The 23,805-nt window shown below is 46.5% G+C and overlaps 1 protein-coding gene across 3 annotated transcripts in view; it reads right to left on the bottom strand.

The window, feature by feature from the left end:
• The window catches only part of GOLGA1 (golgin A1), an 804,100-nt gene that overhangs the window by 514,103 nt on the left and 266,192 nt on the right, over window positions 1–23,805 (bottom strand). For all 3 annotated transcript variants that reach the window (XM_069609438.1, XM_069609440.1, XM_069609439.1), the window contains one exon: window positions 10,740–10,909. In XM_069609438.1, the coding sequence (XP_069465539.1) occupies window positions 10,740–10,909 (170 nt within the window). The remainder of the gene's footprint in view (window positions 1–10,739; window positions 10,910–23,805) is intronic.

Genomic DNA, 23,805 nt, shown 5'->3' with positions numbered 1-23,805 from the left:
GGCTAAAATTCTATCTAAAGCTCTATGAGGCTCCAAACAGTGACACCAAGGAAGAACGTAGAGCTCTAGGCAACTGGTCGTTATCATATGACCAAGATTCCTTAACGCTGATGATCGAAAGACTGAATTCGTCAAGAGCTCGGTGACCGGATGGGATTTCAAATCATATGTTGAAACTACATCCGGCCCTATGGGCTAGATTCCTGGACATGATGCTTCAAGAACTCTTGAAAAAACAGATGCACCCGAAATCTTGGAAGACCGCCAACATCATCCCAATTTTTAAAAAGGGGGGTAAGATCCGACCCGATTAGTCATGGGAAAACTATATGCATCCATACTGTTGAAAAGACTGACCCAATGGTTAAAAGCTAACGCCCTACAGGACAAATTCCAAGCCGGATTTGTAAAGGGCCTGGGGACAATACCCCCAACGTTTATCTTCTCTCTACTGAAAGCAAAAAAGTCTTGACGTCGAACATTAAAATCCATCTGGCATTTGTAGTCTTTTCTAAGGCTTTTGACAGCCTTGATAGACCATTGCTTTGGCATAAACTGAGGGTGAACAACTGCCCTAAAGAGCTGCTAGAACAAATAGGCCAATACTCAAATACCACCATCAGAGTACGGCTTACATCAGCAGGCCAACTGAGTGAAAACATCTAAACGCAACGAGGAGTAAAACAAGGATGTGCCTTAGCACCGGCACTATATAACTTCTACATCGCGGACTTCCACCAACATATGGCGGACATTCGATGCTTTCCACCAAAATTGGGTGCGACAGTTATAACTCCTATCCGCTGCGCTGATCACCTTGTCCTTTTAGACCTCACGGAAATAGGACTTCAACGGCAACTTGATGGTTTACAAAAGTAAGGAACACAGAACCATCTACAGATCAACACACAAAAAACAAAAATAATGACACTGAAGAGGCTGGGAAAAAGACCAAAGAATGATTTTAAATGGGGTTTAAACAACGAAGACATCCGGAGGACAAAGTCATTTATTTGCCTAGGAATAACGATCTCATGCAGCAAGGTTGAATCAGAAGCATTGTAGCAATTGGCCATAAAAGTCAGAACCCTAACGAGCCAGGCTCTGATTCTAAAAATAAAATACTCTAAATGTTCCCGGATTCCCTTCATTGAATTCTATTGAGGAAAGGTTGTGCCAACCCTAACCTACAGTTCCAAGGTGTTCATTAATTTACCATCCAAATGGTGGCCAAGATTGGAGGGTCGCTCCTGGAAAAAAGCATTAGGGTTCCCTTATATAATTCCGATTCAGCTAATAAGAAAATAATTAGGCCCACATTTGCTTGGGATGTTTGTACAATGGAAGAAACTTACCTTGTACGTAAAATGCTTGACAGACTATCAACACCGATGCTGAAGCCCTGAGACAGGAACTAATAAGCAGATCTAATCCCCTAACCATTACTTGGGCAAATGACTGTATTAGACTATTCAGAGTCTTTAGACTCCCCAACTGATGATCTCTCAACCTCGGAGATATCAGTGAAAAAGAAACTAAGAGCCAAAGACTGGATAACGAGATCTCACATTTACACCTCCATCAGGATCTGGCAGCTGAACCACGGAAAAGAGGAGTTCCTCAATCATACATAATTAAATGCCCTGACCCAGAGGTCAGGAGAACCTTTATGAGGATCCACTTCAATCCGTGCAAACCGGAGAGATCGTGGCAGTTCAAGCTACAACTAGCTCAAAAACCCACAAATGCCGATTCTCTTTGGAGGAAGGAGCTAAAGAATCACTTAAGCACCTCTTCACATTGTGATCCCACTTTACAGAGCAAAGGACAAGATTCTTCTGACAGTTCCTGACAGAATTCAGTACACTCACGCCAGTCTTATGGTGGAAACACATTTTAAAAGGCGCCAACATTTCTGAAGAAACCAATTACTTGACAACAAAGGTCAAATAGTAAAGAAACCGGTAAACGGCTTCACTGGATCAGAATCTTCTGTTTTGCTATAAACGTTTATTTTTAAATTAAATAGCAATACATACAATAAAAAATGCCATTACTGTCCTTATGATGGAAGTCACCTCAGGGTGTAGGAAATGTCTAAGAGGCATATCCAAAGATTATCCACTAACTTGTTCTGACTCTGAAAAGTATTTCTTTGTTACATGAATTGCCTTTTTAAAGACTGCTCATTTAAAAAATTTTAAATAAATAAATAACTATTTATAACTGAAACCTTGAGTGTAAGTGTTACTTGTATTGATGAATTTCATTGCTACAGCTCTACAGCGCACATGTACCCCTCTTGAGATAGGGCTGGCTGCTCATTCACACTACCAGCTTGTGTAGTACAGACCTATACCAATAGGTGGGTTACCGAATACCAAGCAGATAAATGTTGTGTAGTCTTACACAGTGTGACTGCATCACTTCTTACCTAATATTCCCTGTCTCACATGATGGAAGCGTGCACGTTTTCACTTTGTGTTGAAAACCCTTGTTCAAGAACCACAACTCAAATAAAGGTAACCACATGCAATCCCTAGGATGCCTCTCAAAGAACCAAGAAACCGAGCTGGGTACAATTGTCATAAACCTCACTTTTCCAGTTACACAATCTGGTAGGTAGGCAACGTGTGGCTTGCTAAATATTTTGTTGGTCTAAAAGTCCCATCAGCCATAGTCACTACAGTCAATGGTCAGGGTTCATGGGAGTCAAAAACAACAAAAAAAATGAATAGCGGCAGGTTGCGTACCGTGGCTTAGAGGCTCCATCTCAAGCACAACAAGGTCAGTGGGTGCATGTGCTTCAGGTCTTTGGGTGTAAGAACTTGGACTGAGCAACAGACTGTTTAGATCAACCAGCTATTGCGGTCAGAAGATAAGCTTTAAAAGAGTATTCCTGCAACCTATCAGCTATTTTATGACATTTCCCCATTTCTGCCTCTGCCAACGGCTATACGACGACTACCCTTAAGGTGAGGCAGAGTGCCCAGCCCCAAGGGGAAGCCAAACATTTCAAAATGGCAACATGAACTAGCAGTCAAGCTTAACTCTATGAGGGGGATGAAGATGCAATTAGTCCACACACTTATCCATAGAAAATACACAATGCTGGTATACTGAACAAAATACACATTCATTATGACTCTGACTGGTTTAATTTGACCGTCTCCAGGAGTACAGTGGAAAACATGAAGACATGATGTCAATCCTCCTCGATGACATACCAAGGTCCGGGAAGGGCAGCTTTGTGCTAGTAATAGGTTTTGACTAGCTAGAGGCCCCAGACACCCTAATCCACAACCACATCTTGTGTGATGTCATTGATGCATCTGAGCTGGTTATCAAAGATTGGAGAAACAATCAGTTTCAGTGGTGCATCTCCCCAGACTAACTGTGTATATCAGAGGCAGTTTTAAATCAGTTCTTAGTTGACCAGTGACTCTCATATGTGAAGAACCAAGAGGATCTTGAAGGACGCTGTGTTCATGCTGCAACTGCCCCTGCCAAAGCCAACTCTTGTAAGGAGAAGCTTTGCCTCTAACAACCAGGGGAGGCATGTACGGGTATTTCCCTCCCTTACAGCAGTTGGAGCAGCTGATTCACCTTCACACATCGTCCTTGGTGCCCTCGTGAAGCCTGAGCGAGCGAGTCCTCATTTGACTGGACACAGAGTACATCCGCAGTACTGCTTTCTCGCTCACTGCACCATCGTAGGACATCTTCGATTGTTGTACTGCTGCTCTTTTTCACAGACCAGACTAGCTTCCTGAAACTGAGACCATTTGTCCTCCAGTGCTGCCTGCAGGGTCACATCAAGGCTGCACACCGCCAGTCACATTTTCTGCCCTTCTCCGGCATCAAGGGAGTCCAAGCAGGCGGTTGCCCTTTGCTCAAATCCTCAAGTCCAGCTACAGGCATCTTAGTTAAGCGCAAGTCCTGCAACAAAATGCCTTGCATGACTGCCTTGGTGGATGGTGTGATCGCCAGACAGACACTTTGTCATAGGATAACAGTAGCAACACTGGCCCCTTTAAGAAACTCTGGTACGCCCGACTCCCTTCACGTAGTTTATGAAGCTGCTCTGGAGTCCATTTAAACAAGGGGATCTGAGCTAGATCAAAGTATCCTGGAGATAGTTAGCCATCAGTTTAAAGAACAAGAGGAAGGTCGGAACTACAATACGGAAGACGAAGATGTGGTCCAGACCCAGAGATTCCCAAGTTCCCTATATGAAACCACCACACCTGATCCCTATTCCACCAGAGAGAGGCTGGAAGGCGGCGACCAAGTCATATAAAACCTCAAGGCCTCAATTAGTAGGCAATGTAGGTAGGTGCAAGATTCCTTTGGTGCTGGCTGGAGAAAGGAGAAGGTGGGGCAGGAGCTGAAGGCAGGAGACTGGAGCAGAGCCCATGAAGCCTGTGGAGAGCAGGAGGCGAGCCCCAGAAGGCTGCGGCACAGAAGAGAAAGGAGGCTTCACAGAGGACCGAGTGGGCTGAAAAAAGGCAGACCCAAAAGGTGGGGAGTTCAGAGACAGTATCACCCCATTACTGCGTGGGAGGCAAGATTGTATGCAGTACCCTGTGGGAGACTGCACCAGCCTTGTCCCCTTGGCAATAGTTAACCCAACCTTTGGTATAAGCATGTACTGCACAAGTTGGTAAAGTGACTGAGCAGCCAGGCTTATCTCAAGAGGAGTCAATGTGAGCTGTAGGGTTATAACAGAGATTCACAGTGGCAAGTATCCAAATAAACACTTACTCTCAAGCTTTCTAAATTAAACAATTATTTATTAATTTAACAGTCAGTTAAATAAGCCTTCCTTAGAAAGGAGCAAAATATGTAACACAAAAGAACAAGTTACTTACCAACTGGTAACGTTCTTTCGACTGGATGTTCCTCCAACGCATTCCACATCTTTGACATGTAATGTCCACAGCTGTGCACTTCAGAAACTTTTTTCGGCAGAGGGCGTCTTGCGTCGGGTCCATGTCCCTCAAAGGCCTGGGTCGAGGGAGACGTCACAGGATGTTATAAATAGGACGCACAGCACCCATAGCCTCAGTTTAAGTTTTTCCCCCAGAACGTGAGGCACCGGTCTGATGCCTGCTGGACTGCACTTAGCCTTGCGGAAAACGGAAGCTGCAATCGCATAGGAAATTCTCCCGACGAGCAGGCTGGGAGGGCGATGTGGAATGCGTTGGAGGAACACCCAGTTGAAAGAACGTTCCCAGTTGGTAAGTAACTTGTTCTTCGATTGGATTGTGTCCTCCAACGCATTCCACATCTTTGACAGACTCCCAAAGCAGTACCAGTAAATGTAGGAGGGAAAAGAATTCAGAGTACCCAATCAGATTGCGGAATAAAGAACCGCCTTCCCTGACCATGGATTGTATTAAGGGAATACTGTTTTACAAATGTATGGATTGAAGCCCAAGTAGCAGCATCACAAATATTCCTAATAGGAACACTCCGCTGGAGGGCGTTGGAAGTAGCCACGCCCGTAGTGGAATGAGCTGTCAACCCTTCAGGAGTGTCTTTACCCGCCAACTGGTAACACTCCATAATGTTAAGGATAATCCACCTGGACAAGGTCTGTTTGGTAACGGCCTGGCCCAATCGGTGTCCAGCAAATCCTACAAAGAGTTGATCGTCCACTCTGACCCTGGACATCTAGAAATGTAAAAGCTAAGAGCTCTCCTAGGATCCAACCGATGGAGATGCTACTCTTGCTTACTAGAATGAGGAGGGTAGAAAGATGGAAGAACCACCTTTTGACTGAAATGGTATTCAGAAACTACCTTACGTAGAAGGGAGGAATGTACTCGCAGTACAACCCTGTCCTTGTGAAACACAGTAAAGGATGGCGAAGATGAAAGTGCCTGCCATTCACTCATTCTGCGAGCGGAAGTAACCGCAACCAAGAACACAGTCTTGAAGGACAGTAATCTCAAAAGACAAGAGTGCAAAGGTTCACACAGAGCACCCATGAGAAATTTCAAAACCAAATTTAAATCCCAAACCGGCACCTGGAAAGGTTCCAACGGGAATACATTAGTCAGTCCTTTAGGTAACTGAGAAATCAAAGGAATCCTAAAATAAGAACATTCTTCAGACGAGCGTTTAAAGATAGACAGCGCCAGCAGGTAACCTTTAATGGTACCCACTTGAAGGCCCCTGTGGGCCTAAGAAAGCAAGAAAGATAAAACCCTAGGAATGGACCACTGAAAAGGATCAGCATTGTGATCTCTGCACCAGTCGCAGAACTTACAGCAACAGTAAAGGGATTTTGTCGCAGGCCGCCTGGCCGAAAGCAACACCTCCATCACGTCATCCGGGACGTCCCAATCCTTACAGCTCAACCTTTCAGATACCAAGCGTGAAGGTTGAGAGCCTTGACCTCTGGATGGAGAACCTGACCCCTGACCCCTCCCCCCTCGCAGGCACAAGAGCAGATCCTCTCAGCATGGAGGGCAGATGGACCTTCTGGAAATGTCCGGGTACACGCTCTTCTGGCCCAATCTGGAGCAACAAAGATCATGCGGGGACCAAACCTCCGTAACCTCTGCAACACTTAAGGAATGACGGGGACTGGAGGAAACGCGTACAGCAGTGGGAATGACCAATCCACCATGAAAGCGTTTCCCAAGGCTCCTCTTGGAGGAAATTCCCTTGAGCAGAACCTCTCGCACTTCCGGTTGACACTGGTGGCGAAGAGATCCACTTGCGGGGTTCCCCAAAGGGTGAAGATCTCCTGAAGGACTTCCTGAGCCAACTCCAACTCGTGGGAGACAGCGCTCTGCCTGCTCAGAGCGTCCAGCGCCGCATTGTCGTCTCCGGCCAGATTAACTGCCGAGATCGAAATTTCCTGCTGGATGGCCCAGAACCAGAGCTGCATTGCTTCTCTGCACAACGCAAGTAACCCACCCCCCCCTTTTTGATGAGGTAATGCATGGCCACTGTGTTGTCCGTCATGATCAGGACACTCATCCCCCGTACAGAGGGCAGAAACGCCTTCAGGGCTAGCCTGATGGCCCGCAGCTCTAACAAATTGATGTGGAGTCTGGACTCCGACGGAGAACAATGACCGCTGGCGGTCAATTCGTTGGCATGAGCGGCACATCCTGTGAGAGAAGCATCCGTCACTAATGTCAACTCTGGCCACGTTTGCCAAAACTGTTCCCCCCTCATCAGGTTCCCTTCGTTGGCCCACCAGAGAAGATCCTGGGAGACCGAGAGTGGAATCTGTACGGGATCCAACATCTTGCCGGAGAACTGTGACCACTGCATCTTGAGAGCCCACTGCAGGGATCTCACCCGCAGCCGGGCCTCTGGCACCAGAAAAATGCAGGATGCCATGAGGCCGAGCAACCTTAAGAATTCGAAAGCCGGGAGACTCTGGGCATGTTGAAACTTGTCCACCATCTGCACAATGTGATGAGCCCTTACCCTGGGAGGCAAACACTTACCCAAGGACGTGTCGAGAACAGCCCCGATGTACTGGAGCTGTTGGGAAGGTGTCAGATGAAGCCCAGCCTGTGGAAGGTGCGGCAGGTGACACCGAGATGATCCAACGCCAGCTCAGGAGAGCGCGCTTGGATCAGCGAGTTGTCCAGGTAGGGGTAGACGTGAATCCTCCCTCGCCTGAGGTACGCTGCCAGCACCACCATTCGCTTGGTGAAGACCCTTGGGGCGGAGATCAATCCAAACGGCAGGACCCAAAACTGAAAGTGCGAGTTGCCAGCCGGAAACCTCAGGTACTTCCTGTGCACGGGATGGATCGGCACACGAAAGTAAGAATCCTTGAGGTCCAGAGACACCAACCAATCCTGAAGCTGAAGGGCCTGTAGGACTTGAGAAAGAGTGACCATCTTGAACTTGTCCTTCCTGAGAAGTTTGTTCAACCAACGTAAGTTCATGAAGGGTCTCAATCCCCCGTCTTTCTTTGGGATCAAAAAATAAGGGGACTACCATCCCTTGTTGCTCACCAGTTCTATAGCGCCTTTCTCCAGCAGGCTCAAAATTTCCTGCAAACGGAGCGGAAGCTTCAAAGAGAGTTTCCCCGGTGGATTGTCGTGAGGCTGCTGAAGGAAGGGAAAGCAGTAGCCGTGGGCTATGGTATCCAGAGCCCACACATCTGAAGTAATGGCACGCCATTCTTCGAGATGCTGAGACAGTCTGCCCCCAACTCGCGAACCATGGGACATTGCCTCACAACTGGTTGGAAGCGGCTGCGGCAGCACCTGAAGGCAAAGAGGCAGCTGCCTGAGCGGCTTTGGCACCACGAGTTCCCCCCGCCCACCCCGGGTACTTTTTTCATTGGCCCCTTTGACTGGCGGCCCCTCTCGTTCTACCAAAGGAGGAGTAGTAACGAAAGGAACCCACTGCTGTCCCCTAGGACGAAAAGGCAGAGGTTGACACACTACGGCGCTCAAAGACTTTGCCGCAGTTTTTGAGGTCGGCAACCTCTATAGGCTCTCGTCAGCCTTTCTGCCAAACAATTGTGCGCCATCAAAGGGCATGTTGAGAAGACTGGCCTGCACATCCGGACCAAACCCTGACTTCCGCAACTCCGCAAATCTGTAGATAACGGTGCTCGCAGCCATGGATCGGCCAACACTGGCGGCCGTATCCAAACCCGACTGAAGGGATTCACACATGGCATCCTTGCCGTCCTGCACGAGAGCAAGGATCCCATCTCTTTCTTCCCCCTCTGGAATATGCTCAGCCACCAAAGAAAAACAATTCCACAGAGTGTGTGAAAACCTTGCCAAGGCACACGTGGAGTTGGCCGATTTCAGGGCCATGCTCCCAGCAGAAAATACCTTGCGGGCCCAACCGTCGAAGCGCTTGTCGTCCCTATCCGGAGGGGTGGTAGGGTACGCCGCATGCCTTGAGGTAGCTGGAGCCGCCTTAACCACCAAACTCTCGGGAGTGGGGTGAGTAGATAAGATAACTGGGGTCGCTAACGGAAGGGTGGTATTTCTTGGTTAAAGACTTATTAACAGCCGGAAGATATTCCAGGGACTGCCAAGCAGCTGCCACCCTTTTCTGCAAGGTAAGATGAAATAGCAAAACAGGGTCAGAGGACGGACCTTGATCCAAGATGTCCATCAGATCATCCTGCACAAAGACTTAGGGAGGACTAGACCAGCCCAGATACTCCGAGACTCGCGCCATGAGTCTCCTATAAGAAGACACTGCATGAGCCCCAGGCTCAAGCCTACCAAACTCTACTTCCAGGGAAGAGTCCAGAACTCACTGAATTTTGACTTTGGAAGCCAGTGTTGGGCACCCACCCTCTGGTCCGCTCTTGAGACATGTTTCATGTCACTTGTGGGTGCGGATGCCTACAGGAAGTGGGGGATTCAGGGTGGATTGTGTTTTTCTAGATGGCCGCTGCAATGCTTCCCGTTCTGGCAATGATGCCATTTCCGCCGGTGCTATTTGCAGCGATTGGCCGGCGGTAACGGTAATTACACTGGGTTTCAGTAGATTTACAGCCGCGGTGCACTGTTTCGGTACTAATTCCGCCAGGTGAAATTACTGTTACCGTCACAGGGGTGTGCTCATTCATGACAGGTTGTAATACGGTGCTAATTCTTCCAAATGCCACAGCAATAACGGTCCCGCAGGGATACCGCCCCACTAGTGATGAGGCCCAAAGTCTCTCAGTGCTAACAGTCTTAGGGACTAGTCGGTTTCCCCATAAGAATGAGCAAAACAGGCAAGCGAAGTAAAGCAGAAGGCTTTACTGACCTCTAAAAAATGAGGACAGGGTTCAAAACAAGCAAAAAGAATGAGGTTCCATAGGAATATGGTTTGCTGTGATTTTATTGCTGAAATAACAGTGAGGTACAATTACAAAGTGCAATAAATATTGCAAGAAAAAAATATCAGCATACCTTTTAGATTGCCCATAGTACAAAGAACTTTTTTGGGGGGACACCCCCGACGGACACCTTACCTCTCCTTGTCTCTCTCCCCTTTATCCCAATTTTAACCTAAATCTGTTTTTTTTCACACCTAAAATTCACCGCCATCATTACACTTTGTCTTTATTTCGATATTTTTTCTGCTAGTTGGTATTTTTTACCCACTGTATTGATTCTAGCAATATTTTTTCATCTTTGTAAATTCAGTCATTATTTTGTGCAATATTATCACTGAACTCCTAGGAATATATAGAGGGAAAGGTGTAAAGAGAAAATCTTTCCCAACACATCTGTAACATATATTGTGTGGATATTCCCTTATTGTATGCTACCCTGTACCATTTCTCCACTCTGCTCCCCTCTTGAAATTATAGCTTTGACTGCTCTGCCTCCATTACACCTTGAAGCATGGATCGCAAACCTCGGGCACTCCAGATGTTATGGACAAACTACATTTAGCACTAGTCAAGAAACACCAAAGGTAAGGGAATATGGGAGTCCTAGTCAAACATCTGCAGAGCCACAGGTTGCAGACCCTTGCCTCGAAGAGACCAGAAAACATCAAGAATCCCGGAAACTAAGGTGTGGACTGATCTTCTTGATCCTCGCAATTCTCTTTCTAACCAGTGGCACATCAATATTTGCATGATTGAGCTCTTACAATTAGAGCTTGTGAAGGAAAAACTTGTATGGGGCAGAAGTGAAAAAAAAACAGACACTTTCGGCAATATGGACTTCCAAGTCTTTTACTTCTACAACAAAATACATGCGCAATCCAAAAATTTAAGATGAGATGATAACCTGTGCTGCTCGAGATCCAAGTGCTGCTGCTGTAACTGGGTCAACTCATCATTTAAACTGGATGATAAGCGGCTCGTCACCTGGAGCTCTTCCTTTGCTTGGCTGGCTTCCCGCCGTTGATCTTCCAGCTCTTTCTCTATTTTCATCAATGATTCTTCCTTTTTTATGAGCTAAAAGTGAGGAAAGGTCTTTAATTTAAAAGTCAATCATGCTTTCATGGTAGGGAAGCATGTAATTCAAAATACAAACTGATTGGACTTCCACATGAGTACTGCATATTAATGTGTTAGGTTAACAATGCAGGTTAACAATTCAATTTGCTTTACACCTTAGTTAGTTAAAAAAGTAGAAGAAGCAGAAGAGGTTCCCAATAGTTAGGGAACTCCCGTCCCCTGCACACTAACAGCAAAGGATACTTATCTATCAGATTTTTGGCAAAAGATTACAATTGGAAACAGCATATATCTACTAAATACATATAGGAAATCCGAGTCTTCACTTTGGACGTCTTGGTAACTTATACTGATGGTGTACTAATGACAGGCATATACAGAAAACCGACTGACATGAATAATACATTACACTTCAAACGTTTTCATCATAAACACCTAAAAGAAAGCTTGCCATACAGTACATTTTTAAGATTGAAAAGAATGGTCTCCAATACTGAAAATCTACAGAGGGAATAGGACATCATGGCATAACAATTTAAATGACAGAGGATATCCCACAGATATACTAGAAAAAGCTACTATGACAAGAATGGAGTTACACAGAAGGGAAGATCTCCTGAAACCGAGACAGAGGGAATGAGCACCAGGATGATACATACCTTAAAATATTCCTTGCAAAGTCATCAAGTAGGGAAGATTATAAAAAAGAATTGGAACCTGATAAAACTTGACCCGAAACTCAATCGGTTGTTCCCCGAACCTCCCATGATGGCCTACAAAAGGGGCATGAATTTGAAAGACTCCTTAGTCAAAGCAGAGTGCCTGAAAACGTCTGGTCAAAGAGTGTTGCAGAAACAAAAGCCTGGGACCTATCCTTGCTTGAGTTGCCATTACTGTTCGAGTATTATAAAGGGGGACAACAGGTAAAATGACTAAACTTCATACTTTGTCACTTGCAATAGTAAGAACATCATCTATGCACGCAGATGCCCCTGTGGTAAATACTACGTGGGGCAAACCACACAAAAGGCTAAAGAAAGATGGATGGAGCATAAATCCTATTTTAGAACTGCTAACGAGAAATCACCCATTTTTAGACATTACCGCGATAATCATCGCACAATTGAGATGGATGATCCTAGAAGTAGTGCACCCACTCCCAAGAGGGAGTGCCATGGGAAAGAGATTAGCACAATGGGAATGGATTTACCATTTGAACGCAGTAACCCCCCTGGCGATGAAAGAAGATTATTACCTGGACCCATATCTGTGAATGATCTGACAACTTAATTTGAGATTATACATGAGATACACTTGGCCACAACATTATTTCACCTCCACTAGATTATAACTGGCTGTAAAGCATCGCTCAGACTGCACTCTTGTGGGGCAGGGATTACTATGTTCTTAAGCAGACAATTAACCGGTACAGACAACTGTTCATCTATTCCTCCTGGGTGAAATGTACATATGAATCCTGGGATTGAACTCCCTTTTGGACTAGGGTTAATCCCCCATATCAACATTGGTGGTAAAGCATAATTCAGCCTGTGCACTCTTTTTGATGCAGTGATCAATGTATAGTTGATCAAATTACTACCATTTACAGATAACTTGCTACCAGGACCTTACAGGTGCTTTGTCAAGATGATCACTGTTTACTTACATCCCCTTGGAACAATGTTAAGACGAATCGTGCAATTGCATGCCCTTCTATACTTTGGTTTAAATGGTAACCTGACTTCTCTGGGCCAGACCAGAGGACACATATTTAATTGAGATAACACTGTGGGGGACAGGCTTATAACACTTGGTCTCGCATATACTGCCCTGATCTGCATAGAGCGATAGTTTGTAGTCTACAGACTATTTTGGCAGACCATTTCATTTAATTGACTGGTTGCAATCTTTTACACACAGCTACTACTCTGCTAATTCCGCCTTTATATACCTATTAATGACTGTCAGACAGTATCCTATGACAACCACATTATTTTAGTTACTTTATTTGGGAGCCCCTTTATTTTGAGGACTGACATATGCACTAGGAGACTAGTCCCTTTCCATCTCCACTCTGGAGGGTTTGTGAATTTTGTGATCTAGAAACTGTTTTCAACTGGCAACTTCAGGGCAGTTTATCTTGTTACTATCCCATCTGGATCTGATTTTTTATTTGGGAACATTTCTCATAACCTCAGGTCATTTTGTGAATGCTTGGTTACTTCCTCAGCGAGATATCTATATGCTACCTAACATGGGATTTACATATTTGGCTGCAGCAAGTCCGTCTATTTCTTTTTTTATGCTTTCTTACCTAAGATACATCTTGTGACTTTCCCACTTTACTAGGAAAGTTGATAGGGCCTTCTATTTAGAACATCCTATGTTCACTCGAGCGTTGATAATAATTTGGACTTTTTTATAACATTCACTATAACCGCACTACAACGCGGGTTTGTTCACATTCATGTCGTCACAGCTGCTATTGCGGCGTGACATCATCACGCTCCGCAATGATGCGTTATACACAGCAGCCATTGTAACAGCGGTCCAACTCCATGGATGCCCTGACGACACCTCTAGGCTTGATGAAGAAGAAATCTGTCCTTTAGGGTAAGCCCATTGTTTGAGAAGACTGCTCCTACACTTAGTGCACCCGGACTAGCTGTTAATTTGGGGTATACATTTTCATTTGCAACACTTTCTCTGTTACAGATGAACAATTTTGGTTGGTGATGACTACATTGGGACATCGGCTTGAATTTTGCACTCACAGAGCGGATATTACGGTAAGCGCTCTTATGCTATGCTTTTGATGTCATTTAGCCGAGAGATACGATTCCTCAACTATAAATTTTCTTGTTGACACCTTACACTGGCTCTCTTGCACAAAGAGAAGACGACTTTTAACCCATCACCAACCTCTATCCCACAGAATTTACGGGGAAGGTACTTTTTACAACCCGAGGTCACGAGGTGAGTGCTAACCACTTTGGTCTTTGCATTTGTCCAGACACCCATTAGGCACCATTGAGAGTAATAGGATTCTTGATCTCAACTGTAGGGTCTTCCTATGGAATTTGAAGACGGATGACACTGGAATCCTTTACAGTATTTGATGCACCATTATCCCCCTAATGATTGACATCTGGAAAGGTAGATAACGTAGTCAGTTTTGACACCTGATTGTGGACGGAGGGACAGACTGGTGGCCCAAGTGTGTAAGTGCCCAATCTACCACCAGTCTAACATTAACTGTTTACCAATACCAGCTCTTTTGCCTTAATTTCTAATAGTTATGCTTGACACTTGGCAATAATGGAATTTTGTTAGAAATCTTATGTTTTACCTATTAAGATGCTGGTCCTGACATTGAACAGTTAATATGGTATTGTGACTATTACTATGTTTGTAAACATATGCTCGTTGGAAGACAATTTCCTGAACTGATTATTTCTCAGATCAATCATTGTTTGAAGACCCCTGATGAGGAGAATGTATCTCAAAACGCATTGGGTTACCATCTACTAGTGAATTAAACATACCTTTATGTTAAAAGAATTGTGTAATACATGTCTGTTTTATAAAAACTAAGTGGTTTCCACATGTAATCTGTTGCCAATAATTTGATACAAATCTGATACATAGGTATCCTTTACTGTTTGTCATTTTCATAAGCTAGTGATAGTGTACAGGGGACGGGAGTTGCCTAACTATTGGGAACCTCTTCTGTTGCTTTGATATTCTTTGGTCCATGTGCCAGGATAAATCTTTTCTCCCCCACACCTTAACTTCCATTTTATTATAGATCCCTACATTTAGATTAGACTCTTACCAATCATTACATTGGGAATGCACTGTGTGAACTTCGTGTTTAGGAAAGTAGAAGTACCCACATGTCTGTTTTTTCCACTCCTCCCAGCTCCCTCTTAACGGATTAGTCAGCCCTCCTACAGAAAGTGTTTAGTGAGTGAGAACAACAGAGTAGCACTTTATCCGACATGGTTCTTGCAGGAATTAGCTTGGTCTCATTCCCGAATTCTCTGTCGACATCCATCAAACATTTTGGTATCGCATTTATCCTTCTGTCAGAAAACAAGTGTGTGAAGTGCCACTTTTGTTTTTCTAAGTGACAAGACATGCATCTCTTACACGAAGATACACAAACAATGGTCTTTTACGTATTGTTGCATAAGGACATCTGGTATAGCATAAATCAGATTGAGCTCATCAGTGATTTACTAGCAAATGAAAAACATCTCTGTTGTGTTTCATACAGAAAAAAATAGAAAATATAAAAGCAACTGGCTACTGAAATTGTCCCAAATTCCTCCTCTTAAAAGAAGCGTTAAAGAACCACTTTAATATAACCTTCTTTCACATTTCCTAGTCTCACAATAACTCCATAGTGTTAGGAAAGATGTCTGTTTTGGTTAACATTTGCCTCCATAGTTTCCCATGGAACCCCATTCTTTTTGCTCTGTTTTTGATCCAGTCCTGACTTTCTGAAGGGAAGTAAAGACTTTGCCGTGCTCATTGTTATAGGGGAACTGACAAGTCCCATCTGAGTATCAGTACTGTGGAACATTGTTTCCCTTCTGAATTCTTGTTTTTTTCATTACACACAACACCTTACAGTGCAGTGAAATGGTTCCATGACACTAGCTTTTTGCACAGAGGAGGAACAAGTTACTTACCTGTAACTGTTGTTCTCCAGCATGGGTCTGGCATGGATTCACATGCTCATGAATATTCCGCATCGTCAGGCTGGGAATCCTTGGTAAAGAAAAAAATCAGTTTCGATTCTGAACTGTCTTCCTCATAACAACCAATCACTGGTCTCTGGGTCATACTGCCCCCAACCAATGACTGCCCTCTACCTAAGCTCTCCTCTGGCAGCCATCTTCAGATTTGGTAGCACGTAAAGTGCAGTAGGACCAAGAGAAGAGCCGCAGAGGGGTAGGCGGGAGGGTTTGCATGTGAATCAATGACAGACCCATGTTGGAGAACAACAGTTACAGGTAAGTAACTTGTTCCTTCTCCAGCATGGGGTCTGGCATGGATTCACATACTCATGAATACAGGAATACATAGCAGTACACACATGCACAATCACGGGAGGTGGCAAAGCTCAACATTAAGCATTTCAACATCTCAACATTAACCATCTCTTACCTCCTCACCAGGCTCAACTTCAAGCAAACAGGTTGCGCAGCATTGCTTGGCCGACTCTGGACACCTCCCTGGAATCCCGGTTGACCCAGCAGAATCTCGTGAAGGTGTGTGTCGACCTCCACGTAGCAGCCCTGCAGATGTCCAGCAGGGGCACACCAGACAGGAACGCCGTAGTTGTGGCAATCGCTCTGGTCGAATGGGCTCTCGGACGGCCAGGCAACGGTCTGTTTGCCAACCGGTGACAATGGGTGATGCTCCCGCAGAGCCACCTGGAAATGGAAGCCTTGGAGAGGGCCTTCCCTTGGTTCACAGTGCTAAAGTTCACAAAGAGTTGAGACGTCTTCCGAAAACTCTTTCTGCATTCCACGTAGAACTTCAGCGCTCTAACCACATCCAGCGAGTGCAAAGTCCTCTCAGCCGGCGACAAAGGCGTCGGAAAGAAAACAGGTAACACCAAGGGCTCATTTAGATGAAAGTCTGACGGCACCTTGGGCATGAAGGAGGGGTGCGTCCGTAGCACTACCCTCATTTTGTGAAAAGTTAAGTACAGAGGTTTACAGGAGAGGTCCTGGATCTTTCCCAGTCGTGCGGAGGTGATGGCCACAAGAAACGCCGTCTTCCACAATAAGAATTTCAGTGGAGCCGAATGCATAGGCTCGAAAGGAGGACCCATGAGTCTAGTTAGCACCACATTGAGATCCCACACCGTGGCCGGAGCCTTCACCGGCGGGAACGAGCGGAAAAGTCCTTTCATGAACTCCCTCACCAGGCGCTGCAACCACAGCGACGACCGCCCCAGAGTTCTGGTGTAGCGGGAAATCGCCGCCAGATGAACCTTGATGGACGCGTGAGCCAGTCCTGCTTTGGCCAGCGACAGCAAGCACGGCAGCACCTGCGGGGCCGTAATCCGTAGAGGGTTTATCTTCTGTGCACGGCATCAGACGGAGAACCTCTTCCACGTATGTCCGTAGCATTTCAGTGTAGACAAAGCCCTGGCCTTGGCAAGTACCCCCTTGCAGTACGCTGGGATCTCGTATCCTCCAAACTCTAGTGCTGCAGGAGCCAGGCCAGCAAGTTCAGTGACCCTGGATCGTGATTCAGGATCGCGTCTCCTTCTCTGGCGAGAAGATCTGCGACCACCGGCAGCTTGAGTGGAGGGGACGCTGACAATTCCAGAAGGTCCGGGTACCATATTTGTCTCGGCCACGCCGGTGCGACGAGAGATCAACCTGCACCGGGACCATCTGAGTTGATTGATGAGTCGCAGAAGCAACGGCAACGGAGGGAACGCATAGAGAAACAGGCCGTCCCAGGGGGAAAAAGAATGCATACCCCATGCTCCCCGGCGGCTGGGGAAACCTGCTGGCGAACCTCCGGCACTTGGTGTTCGTCTCCGTCGCAAACAGATCGATGTGGGGATTGCCCCATCGTCGGAACAGAAGATCCACTTGATCCTGCCAAAGCTCCCACTCGTGACACGAGGGCAGCTCCCTGCTGACGGAGTCGCCGATTATGTTCTTCACTCCCGCCAGATGAAATGGGACGAAGAATATCCCCTGGGCCACGGCCCAGTGCCATAGGTCCTGAGACTCTCTGGAGAGTGCTGGGGGATCTGGTGCCCCCCTGCTTCCAGATGTAGAACATCGTGGTGGTGTTGTCCATGAAGACCCGTACCACCTTGCCCTTGAGGGACGGAAGGAAGGACTTGAGGGCCCAAAACACTGCCCGTAGCTCCAGAATGTTGATATGTAAAGATCTTCTCCTCTGGCAGCCACCGGCCTCTTGCGTGGCGACCTCTGGTGTTCGCGCCCCATCCTTCCAGAGAGGTGTCTGTCGTGACTGTCTCCGGATGAGGTGGGGTCTGGAAGTCTGTGCCCGCCCACAGATGCGCGCGGCCATCCCACCACCGTATCACTCGACGGAACATCTTGTCGAGATAGATATTGTCCTCTAAGCTTCTCAATACCTGGATCCAACGGGTGTCGAGGTACTCTTGCAGTGGCCGCATCCGCAGCCTGCACAGTCGAACGAGGTATATGCATGACGACATCATGCCGAGAAGTGATTTTATGGACCTCACCCTTGCGATCTTCAGGATCAACAGCCGTTGCACCTTGCCCAGGATGGCCGCTATCCTCTCCTCCGACGGAGACGCCAGGCACGACACTGTGTTGAGTCGAGACCCCAGAAACAGCGAGTCTTGTGATGGCACCAAGCAAGACTTTGCATAGTTCACTGAGAACCCCAGCTCCGTCAGCAGCTGGACGGTTTCTGCCGTGTGAGCGACGGCAACCTCCCTCGATTTCGCTCGGATGAACCAGTCGTCAGGTAGGGGTAAACATGGATCCCTCGCAGACGCAGTTGCGCCGCCACTGGCGCCAGGCACTTGGTGAAGACCCTTAGTGCCAACTTTAGTCTGAAGGGAAGGGCCTTGAACCACGAAGCGCAGGAACTTGCGGTGTCCTTTGTGGATGGGGATGTGAAAGTAAGCATCCTCCAGGTCCAACGATGACAGGAAATCCCCTTCTTCCAGCTGTCCTAGCACGCGCTGAAGAGTGACCATCCAGAACTTCTGGTATCTGATGTACTTGTTCAAGCGGCAGAGGTCCAGGATGGCCCTCCAAATCCCGTCTTCTTCTTGATGAGGAAGTACCGAGAGTACACTCCAGAGCCCCGAAGCCTCTTTGGGACGAGTTCTATGGCGCCCTTCCTCAGCATGGCCCGCATCTACAGCAGAAGCTGAGGGACGTGGATTTCCTGTCTGGCCATGGGTGGTATACACTTCTGTTGGAATTCCATAGTGTGTCCGTTGGCCAGCGCGTCCAGCACCCAACAGTCAGTGGAGGTGCTCTCGTGGTCGAAGGTGCCAAAGATGCACCCACCCTGGCCGCCATTTCCATATTTTCTGTGCTAGCTTGGACAGATTTGGAGAATGTGTGCCCCCCTGCTTGTTGATGTAGAAAATTGCAGTGGTGCTGTCTGTGAAGATTTGTAGACTGATTTGTCAGTTGTGTTTCAAAGGCTTGCAGCGCTTCGAATACTGATAGAAGCTCCAGCAGGTTGATATGGTTCTGTGCAGAGATGTGAGTCCACAGACCATGTGCTGTGAGATGAAGGTGATGTGCCCCCACCCGGAGAGTGATGCGTCTGTTGTAACCATCGCTTGCACCGCCGGATTATGGAAGGGTTTTCCCTTGAACAGATTCTCCTTTCTCCACCATCAAAGGTCTTGTACTAGTGTTGGCAAAACAACCACTAGATCGTCCCACTCCCCACTTCTGAGACCACTTTTTCACCAACCACTCCTGCATCGGGAGCATGCGCAATCGTGCATGTAGGACCAGGTAAATGCAAGATTCCATCATGCCGAGCAAACACATAGCTTTGCGTACGCTTATCTGGTGACCGGCTTGATACTGAGGTATTTGCAGCAATATGTTTTGGATTCTTTCCTTTGATGGAAAGACTAGCCCTTCTTCTGTTTTTATGACAGCTCCTAGGAACTGTTTGGTCTTCTTTGGTACAAAGCTTGATGTTTTATTTGCTTATTGAGAAACCCAATTGGAAAAGAAGGATTTTTTTGTTCTTTGTGTATTTTGCCTGCAAATTTGGGGTGACTCCCCTGTGATCAGCCAGTTGTCCAGGTAGGGGTACACTGGGATTGCCTTCCCTGAACAGGTGCACCGCCACCACCGCCAGTACCTTGTTGAATACCCTTGAAGCAAATGCTATTCCAAAGGTTAGCACTTTGAATTGGTAGTGCAGGTTTGCTATCTTGAAAAGCAAGACTTTTCTGTGCGCTGGGAACATTGAAATATGAAAATGGGCATCTTTCATATCCAAGATTGCCATGTAGTCCCCCTGCTTTAGCAGTGGGATTAATTCTTGTACCGTTGTCATGCAGAATTTTTGTGGCTTGACATAGGTGTTTGCAGGGCGCAGATCTAATAATGGTCGCATTGTTAGATCTTCTTTGGCACTAGAAAGTAGGTTGAATAGATACCCTTGTTTACCTGGTTCGCTGGGACAATTTCGATGGAGTCCTTTAGCAGCAGCGTTGCGACCTCTTCTAGAAGGATGCGCAGCTCCTCTTTCGTGGTGGATCTTTGACGCAGGGGATGATTGGAGAGTCACTGCAATAACTCCACGCAATAACCGGCCGCCATGGTTGATAGCACCCACTTGTCTGAGGTGATTCCCTCCCATGAGTGGGTGAAGTGTGCTATACGCCCTCCTATTGGAGAGGCATGGGAGGGGAACTGAGGCGGGTGGTCATAGCTTTTGAGGTGTTGCTCCACCTCTGGAAGTGGAGGACCTCCCCCGGCCGAGAGATCTATGCTGGCCCCTTTGGAAGCTTTGATAGGCTTGTCCTTGATTGGAACGCCAAGATGAGCCCTGATTTTGGCTATATCCGGAACACCACTGCAAGTTTTGTCTCCTAAAGTGCCAAAGATTGTTCCGGCCTCTTTGGCCTGATGGTTTATCCGTGAGCTGACTTAAAGACTTGAGAGTGGCATACATTAGGTTCGATAGGCATGTTGAGGAGCATTGCCTGCGCTTCTAATTTAAAACCATGCTTGGCGTTTTATGAGTGTCCCTTCAGCAATGATTCTACAAGCATTATCTGCTGCATCATATGCTGCATCCAAGTTATTTTCTAGGATGCAGTTAGACACCGCCTTTCCTTCCGCTTCTACAAGGGACAGTTGGGACATTAGAGGTCATGGGGCTGCGGCCATTAAAGTTGCAACCTCTTCCCACTTGTGGCAGTTGTACCTTGCCAGCAAGGTGGTATTGTTGGCAATTCTTGTTTGAAAAGCCGCTGTGGTGCCCACTTTTCTCCCGAGAGTGTAAATCTTCTTGCTCTCTTTATCGGGGGGTGCTAGAGGTGGGCCCACCCTTTTTCGTGTCGTGGTCACTACTAGTGAATCTGGTTTTAATTGGCCGCTGATGTACTATGGGGTCTGTGGGCGCAGGGCGGAACATTTTCTCAATACGCGGGTTCACCGCCCGCATTTGACTTGGGGGTTTCTAGAGAGGGTTGAATTCTTCTCTGGATTGACTGTGGGTATAAATTCAGTAACAGCCTTCCTGTCCCCCAATATGTCCTCCAAAAAATCCTTGTCCAATGCGTTTCCTAAGTTTGGATTTGGAAACGCTCTGCCGCTTTCAAGAGCATGTCGTTAAATTGAAGTTGGTTGTCCACTGGTGAATCTGCCACCGGCGGGTCTACGTGATCAGGAGAGGGTAAGATTTATACATTCTCCTCATAATAGTAATTGTCTACTTCCCTTAGGGTATCTTGCTGCACAGAGTCTGTATTGGGATCATAGAGATCAAAATGGTCTGGGTCTTGCTGATGGGTAACTTGAAGGGTGTCTGTACGTGCCGTTTTTGCTAGATGGTGGCGTGTTTTGTATGCTTTTTATTTCCTGTGGATTTTTTTTTTTTACATCCGCCATAAAGGACATGCATCTCATTACTCTATCAATGTCTTCGGAGGACCATTGTGAGGAACTTGGTATATTTACAGGAGTGAGAGGTATTTCTGGAGTAGGCTGCACCTTGCGTTTCATAGCTGCTGCTATAGTACCCTCCCCTTGAGAAAAACTCTTTTTCTCCTTGTGTGATGCACTCACTTTCTCCCTAGGGGAATGGTGACTCTTTAAATATTGTTTTTTCTTTTACATTCTCCCTTTAAGGAGAGTCTCCGGGACATGTTTTTGCACCAAATGAAATATTTCCGAAGTTTGCGTGTTTTTTGCCGATTTCGACGCTAATGAGGATTGTCGGATTTTGGCAGACGGGAGAGCCGGAGCCGTGTCTTCAGACGCTCTGCTTTCGGCTGCTGTAATGGACACGGGGTCCACATCACTCTTGTCTCGTGACTTTGGGGGCCTGTCGTGAGGCGATCGTGATCTCGAGTGCCCAGAGGACAGGGAGTTATTGGACCTCCCCTTCGACACTATGCGGCCGTGTAGACAATGTTATCGTCGACTTTTGGCCTTGGGGTATGTGCTTTGTGTGGGCTTATTTGTGTGTGCTACTGCCACCGGGTGTCATCCCCGTAACAGCGCTGCCGGCCTGTCTTATGGGGTCGGGGACTAGCGCTTTGGAATCCGAAGGATCCCTATCGCCTTGGTCATCAAAAAAGACACCAATGCTGCCGTCACTGGATGCACCCTCCACGTCCATGGCGGCCTCGGCCTGCATGGCATGGTGGGCCCAACGTTTGGTCCTTCAGGGTCTTTGGTTTAAAAAGCTGACAACTCTACAGTGGTCCTCGTCGTGGTCCCTCCGAAGACAGAGGTTGCACAAGCTCGGATCAATTTGCAGGTCTAAGCTGTGGAGGATGCTATAGCGTTGATTTGTTTCTTGAATGTGAGTGCTGAGTCAAGATAGACACCAAGGGTTTTGACTGCAGGCATCACTTTAATGACATTACTGCCAATGTTAAATGAGTCATAGCTAGGATTGAGTTTTTTGATAGCCGACTCTGAGCATAGGATCAGGATCTCTGTTTTGTCGTCATTCAGGCAGAATCCATGGGAGGCCATCCATGCCTGAATGAGGAGATATAGCTTGTTTACTAAGGCTGAATCTTCCAGGTAGTTGCCCGAAAGGGGATGAGGATCTGAGTGTCATCTGCATAGTTAGTGTAGATGACACCCAGTCTGTCCAACTTGTCAAATAGGGGCTTAGTAAAGATGTTATACATAGTGGGAGATACACATGATCCTTGTGGGACACCACAGGTGACTTGAATAGGGTCGGCTGCAGCTAGGGGGGGAGAAGACTCATTGTACGGTTGGCAAGGAAGGATTGAATCTATGTTTTGGCATCACTTGAGAAGTGGGCGGCAGATCTAAGGTGATTGCATAAAACTGCATGGTCTACCAGGTCGAAAGCCGCCGACAGGTCAAGGAGGAGTAGCATAGCTGATTTGCCAGTGTCCTTCAACTTGTCAATTTGGGTCTTGAGGTCAATCAAGGCTGTTTCTGTGCCATGAAGGGGACGGAAGCCAGATTGTCTAGAGCCTAGTAAGTTGTTATTTCCAAATAGTCCTGAGTTTGTAAGTAAGCTACTCTGTCAATGATGTTAAGTAGGAATGGGACTGTGGTGATGGGTCTATAGTTTATTGGAATTGTTGGGTCCAAGGTTTGTTTTTTAAGTAGGGGAAGCACCCAAGATTGTTTGAGGTTGTTGGGCACAAGGTTTGACCAAAGGATGCATTAATAACTTTTGAGATAAAGGGGGCTAGATCTCTAGCTGCGTCCTTTATTATATGGGCTGGACAATTGTCACCTTTACAGTTAGATGGTTTTAATGAGAGAATAATTTTTTCAGTCTCAGCTAGAGATATTTTTTTTAAGCTAAGGGTATTGTTAGGAGAGTTGGGAAGCGGTTGCTGCTGTGGTACAGGTTCTGTTGGGAGGATCAGGGATGCTTTTTTATTGGCGATTTTAATTTGGAGGGAGCTGATTTTGCCCGCTAGGGCATTTTGGATTTTAGTACACCAAGGCTCGTCTTTAGGGGTATTGTCGACTTGAGGTATAGGTGATTCAATTTCTCTGAGGATGGAGAATAATTCCCTGGTATCTGAATTAACTTTAGATATTCTTTCATTAAACATGTTTTTTTTTTGTGTTTATAATTTCCTTTTTGTACAGGCTAGAGAGGTTGGCTAGCTTAATTTTGTTCTCTTCAGTGGGAGAGTG

Source organism: Ambystoma mexicanum, chromosome 8 (genome assembly GCF_040938575.1).
Source record: "Ambystoma mexicanum isolate Mex_15411 chromosome 8, UKY_AmexF1_1, whole genome shotgun sequence".
Taxonomy (NCBI): Eukaryota; Metazoa; Chordata; class Amphibia; order Caudata; family Ambystomatidae; genus Ambystoma; species Ambystoma mexicanum.
This window is presented reverse-complemented; position numbering and strand designations above follow the sequence as displayed.